Source organism: Salvelinus fontinalis, chromosome 28 (genome assembly GCF_029448725.1).
Source record: "Salvelinus fontinalis isolate EN_2023a chromosome 28, ASM2944872v1, whole genome shotgun sequence".
Taxonomy (NCBI): Eukaryota; Metazoa; Chordata; class Actinopteri; order Salmoniformes; family Salmonidae; genus Salvelinus; species Salvelinus fontinalis.
In genome coordinates this window covers 1,690,345-1,702,958 of record NC_074692.1, presented here as the reverse complement: position 1 = coordinate 1,702,958, position 12,614 = coordinate 1,690,345, and the positions used below count along the sequence as shown (strand labels likewise).

General features: G+C 41.2%; 1 protein-coding gene across 3 annotated transcripts in view; it reads right to left on the bottom strand.

Annotated features, from left to right (window-relative positions):
- Positions 1–4,118: 4,118 nt before the first annotated feature.
- Positions 4,119–12,614, bottom strand: part of LOC129825939 (MAP kinase-activated protein kinase 5-like) — a 28,070-nt gene continuing 19,574 nt past the window's right edge. For all 3 annotated transcript variants that reach the window (XM_055886078.1, XM_055886076.1, XM_055886077.1), the window contains exon 14: positions 4,119–9,267. In XM_055886078.1, the coding sequence (XP_055742053.1) occupies positions 9,173–9,267 (95 nt within the window). In that variant the 3' untranslated portion in view covers positions 4,119–9,172. The remainder of the gene's footprint in view (positions 9,268–12,614) is intronic.

The following is a 12,614-nucleotide window of genomic DNA, read 5'->3' as shown; positions in this document are numbered from 1 at the left end:
GAATGCATGGTCTAAAGTTTGCAGGAGAATAAAACACATTCTCAAATCAAGTGCAGTTTTTAGAAATGCCAACTTTTCTGTGGAAACTGGTACATGCTAATTTTGGGGCATATTTTGTGAGTATGCAACTTTATAAAATGAGGCCCCTGGTCAAAAGTAGTGCACTACATACACCTTAGCCAAATACATTTAAACTCAGTTTTCAATAAATTCTGATATTTAGTCCTCGTAAAAATTCCGTATTAGGTCAGTTAGGATCACCACTTTATTTTAAGAATGTGAAATGTCAGAATAATAGTAGAGAGAATGATTTTTTCCCAGCTTTTATTTATTTCATCACATTCCCAGTGGGTCAGAAGTTTACATACACTCAATTAGCATTTGGTTGCATTGCCTTTAAATTGTTTAACTTGGGTCAAACGTTTCGGGTAGCCTTCCACAAGCTTCCCACAATAAATTGGGTGAATTTTGGCCCATTCCTCCTGACAGAGCTGGTGTAACTGAGTCAGGTTTGTAGGTCTCTTTGCTCGCACACGCTTTTTCAGTTCTGCCCACAAATGTTCTATAGGATTGAGGTCAGGACTTTGTGATGGCCACTCCAATACCTTGACTTTGTTGTCCTTAAGCCATTTTGCCACAACTTTGGAAGTATGCTTGGGGTCAATGTCCATTTGGAAGAGCCATTTGCGACCAAGCTTTAACTTCCTGATTGATGTCTTGAGATGTTGCTTCAATATATCCACATAATTTTCCTACCTCATGATGCCATCTATTTTGTGAAGTGCACCAGGCCCTCCTGCAGCAAAGCACCCCCACAACAAGATGCTGCCACCCCCGTGCTTCATGGTTGCGATGGTGTTCTCTGGCTTGCAAGCGTTACCCTTTTTCCTCCAAACATAACAATGGTCATTATGGCCAAACAGTTCTATTTTTGTTTCATCAGACCAGAGGACATTTCTCCAAAAAGTACAATCTTTGTCCCCATGTGCAGTTGCAAACCGTAGTGTAGCTTTTTATGGCGGTTTTGGATCAGTGGCTTCTTCCTTGCTGAGCGGCCTTTCAGGTTGTTGATATAGGACTCGAGTTACTGTGGATACAGATATTTTTGTACCTGTTTCCTCCAGCATCTTCACAAAGTCCTTTGCTGTTGTTCTGGAATTGATTTGCACATTTCGCACCAAAGTACGTTCATCTCCAGGAGTCAGAACGCGTCTACTTCCTGAGCGGTGTGACGGCTGCGTGGTCCCATGGTGTTTGTGGTGTTTATACTTTACTATTAATCTACAGCAGATATGTACAGTTGCAGACCAATATATTGGCACCCTTGCACTTTTAAATAATTCCCCATTTCTTCTCAAATAAGTTGAAATTGAAAAAAACTGTCTCCACACTATTGGATTTTCAACATTGCAGAACCAAATATATTTTTGTGAACTTTATTTCCTCAGTTAAAATTGTAAACTTAAGACAAATGGCATGGACAAAATTGGCACCCCGGAGCTCGTACTTGGTTGCACAGCCTTCGGCCAAGATAACTGCCAACAAATACTTCTTGTAGCCATCAATGATCTTGCTGCATTTTTCTAATGGCAATTTGGCCTACTCTGCAGCAGCAAACTGCTATAATTCTTCAATGTTTGAAGGGTGCCCTCCGCCAACTGCTGTTTTCAGCTTTCACCATAGGTTATGGGTGGGATTTAGATCTGGACTCGTCACTGGCCACTCAAGAAAAGTCCAGCGTTTCTTCTTGAACCATTCCAGGGTGCTTTTTTGTGTGTGTTTGGGGTTGTCGTCCTGTTGGAAGACCCACAATCTTCAACAGTTTTTTGGCACTGGGTTGGACATTGCACTCCAAAACACATTGATAATCTGAAGATTTGCACACATTCAAGGCCCCCAGTACCAGGGGCAGCAAAGAAACCCCACAGTATTATCGAACCTCACCCGTAATGAATTGTGGGGAGTGTATTTTTTTCTTTGAATGCTTCATTTGGTCATTGGTAGACATAGGAAGACCCCACTGCTGAAGGAGACAAGAAAGCGTGATTTAACTTTTTAAAAACCCACCTAAACAAGCCAAAAATCCAGGGGAAAATGTTCTGAAGACAATACAGATCAGTGTTAACTGACACCCTCCCTACAATCAAACATGGGGAGGTCTGGTAATTCTGTTGGGTTGCTTTGTTGCATCTGGTACTGCGGGCCTTGAAAGTGCACAAGGCATCATGAAATCAGCAGATTGTTAGGTGTTTTTTAGTCCAATGTTCAACCCAGTGTCCAAGAACTGGGTCTCCATTGAAGGTTGTGCGTCTTCCAGCAGCACAACTCCAGAGATTTTTTAAAAAAGCACCCAGGAATTGTGAACTGGACTGTTCTTGAATGGCGAGTGAAGTGGCCAGATCTGAATCATATCCAAAACCTATGGCAAGATCTGACAGCAGCATTTCACACTGTGAGAATTTTTACAACATGTCACAATCAGAACACAAATCAGAATGATTGAGAAGTATTCACCTAATTTTCAAATGCTTTTAAAACAAAGAAGCAAAAACGTGGAAACTATGGATATAACTTCTTCCGCGCTCACGCAATATCATAATTCATATGCGCGCCACTAGAAATCCTTGCTTTAGCATGTTTCTGTTCGCAGATACATCCGGAAAAAATACACCCTAATGGCCTGCTAATGTTCCTGGAGTATGTAGGCTAAACTGCAGAGAAAACGCCCATAACTGATCCAAATGGTTGCCCAGTTATGGGGCTGGATGCAGTTATTTGGAAATGAATATGCATTCAAAACACCAGGCTTTTGAGCGGTTATTCAAATGACAAATTGTTTTAACCATTATTTAACTAGGCAAATCAGTTAAGAACAAATTCTTATTTACAATGACGGCCTAAACCGGCCAAACCCGGACGACGCTGGGCCAATTGTGTGCCGCCCTATGGGACTCCCAACCACGGCCGGTTGTTATACAGCCTGGATTCGAACCAGGGTGTCTGGAGTGACGCCTCTAGCACTGAGATAGTGCCTTAGACCGGTGCGCCACTCAGGAGCCCTACACTAGAGATTTGTACCCACTTAACAATAATAACATTCTTCATTACGTTGTGTTGTTGCAGCCTAGGTAGGATACATTTCTTGTCCCTAAAAAAACTGAAATAGGGTAGCTTTTCGAGCTGGTACCTGGGGACTGGGAGGGAGCGTACATAGTGTAAGGCTACCTATGACTTCGTTATCTAATAAAATTTTCTGCTGTGTAAATTGACTGGATATATCCACTGCAGTATTAAGCCTCACAATGAGCTTATGAATTATGGGCTAATATGCTTCTAACTTGAATAGGCTCATATTTAGCTCGTATTTTCCTCCAGTCGGCTAATCTTAACACTGGGCTACATATATCCTGACAAAAGACATACATGAGTGGCCTGCTAATGTACCTTTCTGGACCTTCTAAACTTTTGAGAATAGACCCAAACGGTTGCATAGTCGGTCCTAGGCTGTAAGCCTAAGCAGTTATTTCAGCCTGAAACAAAACTGGACATTTGAGCGGTTTATCAAATTAGCCTACATCACTACAGTTTACAGCCTATGGACAATAATTGTGTACTCACTCGATTTTCACTGTTGTAGCCCAGGTATAATAATTGTCTTGTCTAAAAACGTAGGCCTAATCAATAGCGGAGCTTTGCATGCCCTGCGACCAGAGCACAGCCTGGATCTGCCATTTCATAATCTGTTAACTTTTTTTCTTGCACTTTGAATGGTAAATATTTAGCCTATAGCCCTAATATTTAGCTAATGAATGGCCTAATATCTAGCTTCTTACTTCGGCTACACATCACTAGCCTCTCTTCCAGCTGTTCCCATGCACAACAGGTTATTGCAGGGGTAGGTAGCAGTTTGGGGGACAACATCAGCATTGATTCATATGCCTCCAAACACACACACAATTGCAGTCATTGCTTTGATCAAATATGAATTGAGGAAAACAGTCTAACAATAAGACAATATGCATTGACATTGCAACCAACCCTTGCTCAATACACTTGAATGTAAGATTCATTCAGTATTTTCATGGCCAAACAGGGAGTCAACACATTCAGCACATCGATTAAGAAGAAAATCTAAATGATTTATTTCCTAATGTTATTCACCTCAGTGGAAGTGCCTGCAAGGGGCACAATGCGCAAATAATGCTAAGACTTAAGTCCATAGGAAGGTTCAAATGTACAGTTGAAGTCTGAAGTTTACATACACTCAGGTTGGAGTCATTAAAACTTGTTTTTCAACCACTCCACAAATGTCTTGTTAATAACAAACTATAGTTTTGGCAAGTCGGTTAGGACATCTACTTTGTGCATGACAAGTAATGTTTCCAACAATGGTTTACAGATAGATCATTTCACTGTATCACAATTCCAGGGGGTCAGAAGTTTACATACACTAAGTTGACTGTGCCTTTAAACAGCTGGGAAAACTCCAGAAAATGATGTCATGGATTTAGAAGCTTCTGATAGGCTAATTGACATCATTTGAGTCAATTGGCGGTGTACCTGTGGATGTATTTTAAGGCCTACCTTCAAACTCAGTGCCTCGTTGCTTGACATGGGAGAATCAAAAGAAATCAGCCAAGACAGAAAAAAATTGTAGACCTCCAGAAGTCTGGTTCATCCTTGGGGGCAATTTCCAAACGCCTGAAGGTACCACGTTCATCTGTACAAACAATAGTACGCAAGCATAAACACCATGGGACCACGCAGTCGTCATACCGCTCAGGAAGGAGACGCGTTCTGTCTCCTAGAGATGAATGTACTATGGTGCAAAAAGTGCAAATCAATCCCAGAACAACAGCAAAGGACCTTGTGAAGATGCTGTAGGAAACGGGTACAAAAGTATCTATATCCACAGTAAAACGAGTCCTATATCGACATAACCTGAAAGGCTGCTCAGCAAGGAAGAAGCCACTGCTCCAAAACCGCCATAAAAAAGCCAGACTACGGTTTGCAACTGCACATGGGGACAAAGATTGTACTTTTTGGAGAAATGTCCTCTGGTCTGATGAAACAAAAATAGAACTGTTTGGCCATAATGACCATCGTTATGTTTGGAGGAAAAAGGGGGAGGCTTGCAAGCCGAAGTACACCATCCCAACGGTGAAGCACGGGAATTGGCAGCATTATGTTGTGGGGGTGCTTTGCTGCAGGATGGACAGGTGCATTTCACAAAATAGATGGCATCATGAAGAAGTAAAATGATGTGGATATATTGAAGCAGCATCTCAAAACATCAGTCATGAAGTTAAAGCTTCATCGCAAATGGGTCTTCCAAATGGACAATGACCCCAAGCATACTTCCAAAGTTGTGGCAAAATGGCTTAAGCACAACAAAGTCAAGGTATTGGAGTGGCCATCACAAAGCCCTGACCTCAATCCTATAGAACATTTGTGGGCAGAACTGAAAAAGCGTGTGCGAGCAAGGAGGCCTACAAACCTGACTCAGTTACACCAGCTCTGTCAGGAGAAATGGGGCAAAATTCACCCAATTTATTCTGGGAAGCTTGTGGAAGGCTACCCGAAACGTTTGGCCCATGTTAAACACTTTAAAGGCAATGCTACCAAATACTAATCGAGTGTATGTAAACTTCTGACCCACTGGGAATGTGATGAAAGAAATAAAAGCTGAAATAAATCTCTACTATTATTCTGACATTTCACATTCTTAAAATAAAGTGGTGATCCTAACTGACCGAAGAGGGAATTTTTGCTAGGATTAAATGTCAGGAATTGTGAAAAACTGAGTTTAAATGTATTTGGCTAAGGTGTATGTAAACTTTTGACTTCAACTGTATGCAGTACCAGTCAAATGTTTGGACACATACTCATTCAAGGGTTTTTCTTCATTTTTACCATTTTCTACAATGTAGAATCACAATGAAGAAATAAAAACTATGAAATAACACATATAGTCATGTAGTAACCCCAACAAAAAAAAGTGTTAAACAAATCAAAATATATTTTATATTTGAGATTCTTCAAAGTAGCCACCATTTTCCTTGAGGACAGCTTTGCACAATCTTGGCATTCTCTCAACCAGCTTCATAGTAATCTGGAATGCATTTTAATTAACACGTGTGCCTTGTTCAAAGTTAATTTGTGTTATTTCTTTCCATCTTAATGCGTTTGAGCCTATGAGTTGTGTTGTGACAAGGTTGGGGTGGTATACAGAAGCTAGCCCTATTTGGTAAAAGACCAAGTCCATATTATGGGAAGAACAGCTTAAATAAGTAAAGAGAAATGACAGTCCATCAGTACTTTAAGACATGAAGAACAGTCATTCAGGAACATTTCAAGCACTTTGAAAGTTTATTCAAGTGCAGTCGCAAAAACCATCAAGCGCTATGATGAAACTGGCTCTCATGAGGACCACCACAGGAAAGGAAGACCCAGAGTTATCCTCTGCAGCAGAGGATAAGTTCATTGGAGTTACCAGCCTTAGAAATTGCAGCCCAAATAAATGCTTCAGAGTTCAAGTAACAGACACATCTCAACATCAACTGTTCAGACTGCGTGAAGCAGGCCTTCATGGTCAAATTGCTGCAAAGAAACCACTACTAAAGGGCACCAATAAGAAGACTTGCTTGGGCAAGAAACACTAGCAATGGACATTAGACTGGTGGAAATCTGTCCTTTGTTCTGATAAGTCAAAATGTGATATGTTTGGTTCCAACCACCGTATCTTTGTGAGACGTAGAGTAGATGAACGGATGATCTCCGCATAGGTAGTTCCCACCGTGTAGCATGGAGGTGTTGTGATGGTGCTTTGCTGGTGACACTGTCAGTGATTTATTTAGAATTCATGGCACACTTAACCAGCATGACTACCACAGCATTCTGCAGCGATACGCCATCCCATCTGTTGTGCGCTTAGTGGGATTATCATTTGATTTTCAACAGGACAATGACCCAACACACCTCCAGGCTGTGTAAGGGCAATTTGACAAAGAAGGAGTGATGGATGGAGCGCTGCATCAGATGATGAAGCACTCCAGTGAAGGAAAAGCAGCCAACAAGTGCTCAGAATGTGGCTACTCCTTCAAGACTGTTGGAAAAACATCCCATGTGAAGCTGGTTGAGAGAATGCCAAGAGTGTGCAAAGTCATCAAGGCAAAGGGTGGCTACTTTGAATAATCTAAAATAACAAATATTTTGATTTGTTTTAACACTTTTTTGGTTACTGCATGATTCCATATGTGTTATTTCATAGTTTTGATGTCTTCACTATTATTCTACAATCTTGAAAATAGTACAAATAAAGAAAAACCCTTGAATGAGCAGGTGTGTCCAAACTTTTGACTGGTACTGAACATTTGAAAATGTTTAAACATTTTAAGATATTATACCATACATACAAGTAACAAATAATCAAGTACTGTAGTAGAAAACCTACATTGCATTTTTTATCAGTCTTGTTTAGTGTTCTCTAAGCTCTTGACCCTGTGGTCTGAGAGTCCATGTTAGCCATAAATAAGACTTTACATACATAAATATACACTACTAGACCAAAAGTATGTGAACACCTGCTTGTCAAACATCTCATTCCAAAATCATCAGCATTAAAATTGAGTTGCTCCCCCCTTTGCTGCTATAACAGCCTCCACTCTTCTGGGAAGGCTTTCCACTAGATGTTGGAACATTGCTGTAGAGATTTGCTTCCATTAAACTACAAGAGCATTAGTGAGGTCCGGCACTGATGTTTGGCGATTAGGCCTGGCTCGCAGACGGTGTTGCAATTCATCCCAGAGGTGTTCGATGGGGTTGAGGTCAGGGCTCTGTGCAAGCCATTCAAGTTCTTCCACACCGATCTCGACAAACCATTTCGAAGCACAGAATCCTCTAGAATGTCATTGTATGCTGTAGCGTTAAGACTTCCCTTCAATGGAACTAAGGGGCCTAGCCCGAACCGTGAAAAACAGCCACAGACCATTATTCCGCCTCCACCAAACTTTACAGTTGGCACTATGCATTTTGGAAGGTAGCGCTCTCCTGGCATCCGCCAAACCCAGATTCACCCATCGGACTGCCAGATGGTGAAACATGATTCATGCCAGATGGTGAAGCATGATTCATCACTCCAGAGAACACATTTCCACTGCTCCAGTGTCGGCGAGCTTTAGACCACTCCAGCCAATCGCTTGGCATCGCACATGGTGATCTTAGGCTTGTGTATGGCTGCTCGGCCATGGAAACCCATTTCATGAAGCTCCCGACGGACGAACAGTTCTTGCGCTGACTTTGCTTCCAGAGGTAGTTTGGAACTTAGTAGTGAGTGTTGCAACTGAAGACAGGCTATTTGGACCAGCTCCATATTAATGCCCATGATTTTGTAATGGGATGTTCAACGAGCAGGTGTGCACATACTTTTGGGCATTGTGTATTTTAGAACATTTATGTATATAGAACCTATGTACAAATTATGCACATGCTTTAAATTACTATTGCACATTACGTAATAAAGTTGACTGTTGCTGATATCTAGTTTGAAGCAGAGCAGCTTCAAGGTACAACAGCAGTAATCTCAGCGAACTACTGGAGCTAAACAGGAGACCCTCACACTTCCACTGAGGTCCCTCTCCCTCCCCCCTGGACCACTTACCACCCAGTGGGGGAACAACCCAAGTCTAAGCCTAGTTCTTCTGTCTGCTTTAGAGAACCATATTGTTCAATTGACAGAATGATCAAACATCAGGCTTCATGATCAAAAATAAGGGTTTCTTTGTGAAATAAATACAATTTGTAGCATTGTTAAAAAGGTAAAGGAATAAGAATCAAATGAAATAAAAACGAGTGAGATTAAAACATCATCATGGACATCCAGGACAAGCAGCTTGTAAAAATTGGAAATTATAACAGAAAATAATATTTTTGTGATTTTCCTCTTCTTTTTTACAAAAATATAAGGATTTTTTTATTCTTTGCAGTTGTTCATAAAAAAATATAGTGCCAACAAGGCCTCTTTTCAATATATCTACAGTACAATAGTCTTGCAAGTGAGTTCTTTAAAAAAAATCCTAGTTTTAGCGTGTTAATTTACATAAAAATGCCTCTACAGTCATTGGCTTAAAAAAAATGTTAGAATAAACAATACAAAAGGAGACATAAATAAAAGCTACTGAGAGTCTTGTAAATGTGTCTTTTCCTCTATGGCCAGTTTCACTACTTCAGCCAACTTCAAGCGATCCACTTTGTCAGAGAAGGCCCGTCCTACAATGGAAACCAAAGAAAGAAATGTTGACTAGAACCAGATTTTAGGGAAATTCCACTCTTTTTCAACATCATTTTCATCTCCAGCACCATCCAACAACAACACATTTCAAAACATTGTTTTTCTATGTTTTGGAATCAAACAGATTGAAGATAAGTGTTTACCGATGACATCATCCGGACACACTGATGCCATCATCCGCTGTGCATCGTGTGATTTTAACCAAGAGCAGGTAAAGGTTACTAACTGAGGAATAAGAATTTTATGCTGAAAAAAGGTAGAACTTCCCTTTAATTATGGGATTTCCTCCACAGAAATTAGTGTTGATGTACAGTGCCTTCAGAAAGTATTCAGACCCCTAGATTTGCTCCACTTTGTTACATTACAGCCCAATTCAATAACTGATAAAAAAAAAAAGCAATCTACACACAATAACCCATAATGACAAAGTGAAAAGGTTTTAAATGTTTGCCCAGAAATACTTAAGTATCATACCCTTTGCTATGAGACTTGAAATTGAGCTCAGCTGCATCCTGTTTCCATTGCTCATCCTTGAGATGTTTCAACAACTTCATTGGAGTTCACCTGTGGTAAATTCAATTGATTGGACATGATTTGGAAAGGCACATATCGGTCTATATAAAGGTCCCAGGGTTGACAGTCCGCAGAGCTCCGAGACAGGATTGTGTCGAGGCACAGATCTGGGGAAGGGTACCAAAAAATAGCTGCACCATTGAAGGTCCCCAAGAAAACAGTGGCCTCCATCATTCTTGAAAACAGAAGAAGTTTGGAACCACCAAGACTCTTCCTAGAACTGGCCCCCCGGCCAAACTGAGCAATCGAGGGTGAAGGGCCTTGGTCAGGGAGATGATCAAGAACCCGATGGTCACTCTGATACAGCTCCAGAATTCCTCTGGAGATTGGAGAACCTTCCAGAAGGACAACCATCTCTGCAGCACTCCACTAATCAGGCCTTTATGGTAGAGCGGCCAGGCGGAAGCTACTCCTCAGTAAAAAGGCACACGAGAGCCTGCTTGGAGTTTTCCTAAAGGAACTAAAGACCCTCAGACCATGAGAAACAAATATTCTCTGATCTGATGAAACCAAGATTGAAATCTTTGGCATGAACGCCAAGCGTCATGTCTGGAAGAAACCTGGCTCCATCCCTATGGTGAAGCATGGTGGTGGCAGAATCATCCTGTGGGGATGTTTTTCAGCGACAGTGACTGGGAGACTAGTCCGGATCGAGAGAAAGAAGAAACGGAGGAAAGTAAAGATAGCTCCTTGATGAAAACCTGCTACAGATCGCACAGGACCTCAGACTGGGGCGAAGGTTCACCTTCCAACAGGACAATGACCCTGAGCACACAGCCAAGACAACGCAGGAGTGGCTTCGGGACAAGTTTCTGAATATCCTTGAGTGGCCCAGCCAGAGCTCGGACTTGAACCCGATTGAACATCTCTGGAGAGACCTGAAAATAGCTGTGCAGCAACGCTCCCCATCCAACCTGACAGCGCTTGAGAGGATCGGCAGAGAAAAATGGGAGAAACTCCCCAAATACCGGTGTGCCAAGATTGTATCATCATACCCAAGAAGACTCAAGGCTGTAAACGGTGCCAAAGGTTCTTCAACAAAGTAAAGGGTCTGAATACTTAGGTAAACGTGATTTAAGTTTATGTTTTATACATTTGCAAACATGTCAAAAAAACTGTTTTTATGGTGTATTGTGTGTAGATTGATGAGGGGGGGAAAAAACTATTTAATCAATTTTAGAATAAGGCTGTAACATAAATTGTGGAAAGTCAAGGGGTCTGAATACTGTATACAGTTGAAGTCAGAAGTTTACATACACCTTAGCCAAATACATTTAAACTCAGTTTTTCACAATTCCTGACATTTAATTCTAGTAAACATTCCCCGTCTTAGGTCAATCACCACTTTATTTTAATAATGTGAAATGTCAGATTAATAGTAGAGAAAATTATTTAAATCAGCTTTTATTTATTTCATCACATTCCCAGTGGGTCAGAAGTTCACATACCAAATACTAATTGAGTGTTGCATTGTCTTTAAATTGTTTAACTTGGGTCAAACGTTTCGGGTAGCCTTCCACAAGCTTCCCACAATAAATTGGGAGAATTTTGGCCCATTCCTCCTGACAGAGATGGTATAACTGAGTCAGGTTTGTAGACCTCCTTGCTAGCACATGCTTTTTCAATTCTGCCCACAAATGTTCTATGGGATTGAGGTCAGGGCTTTGTGATGGCCACTCCAATACATTTACTTTGTTGTCCTTAAGCCATTTTGCCACAACTTTGGAAGTATGCTTGGGGTCATTGTCCATTTGGAAGACCCATTTGCGACCAAGCTTTAACTTCCTGACTGATTTCTTCAATATATTCACATAATTTTCCTACCTCACAATGCCATCTATTTTGTGAAGAGCACCAGTCCCTCCTGCAGCAAAGCACCCCCACATGATGCTGCCACCCCCGTTCATCACGGTTGGGATGGTGTTCTTCGGCTTGCAAGCATCCCCCTTTTTTCCTCCAAACATAATGATGGTCATTATGGCCAAACAGTTCTATTTTTGTTTCATCAGACCAGTGGACATTCATCCAAAAAGTGTGATCTTCGTCCCCATGTGCAGTTTGCAAACCGTAATCTGGCTTTTTTATGGCGGTTTTGGAGCAGTGGCTTCTTTGCTGAGCGGCCTTTCGGGTTATGTCGATATATGACTCGTTTTACTGTGGATATAGATACTTTTGTACCCGTTTCCTCCAGCATCTTCACAAGGTCCTTTGCTGTTGTTCTGGGATTGATTTGCACTTTTCGCACCAAAGTACGTTCATCTCTAGGAGACAGAACACGTCTCCTTCCTGAGCTGTATGACGACTGCGTGGTCCCATGGTGTTAATACTTGCATACTATTGCTGGTACAGATGAATGTGGTACCTTCAGGCGTTTGGAAATTGCTCCCAAGGATGAACCAGACTTCTGGAGGTGTACAATTTTTTTTCTGAGGTCTTGCCTGATTTATTTTGATTTTGCAAAGAGGCACTGAGTTTGAAGGTAGGCCTTGAAATACATCCACAGGTACACCTCCATTTGACTCAAATAATGTCAATTAGCCTATCAGAAGCTTCTAAAGCCATGACATAATTTTCTGGAATTTTCCAAGCTGTGTAAGGCACAGTCAACTTAAGTGTATGTAAACTTCTGACCCACTGGAATTGTGATACAGTGAATTATAAGTGAAATAATCTGTCTGTAAACAAATGTTTGAAAAATGACTTGTGTCATGCACAAAGTAGATGTCCTCACCGACTTGCCAAAACTATAGTC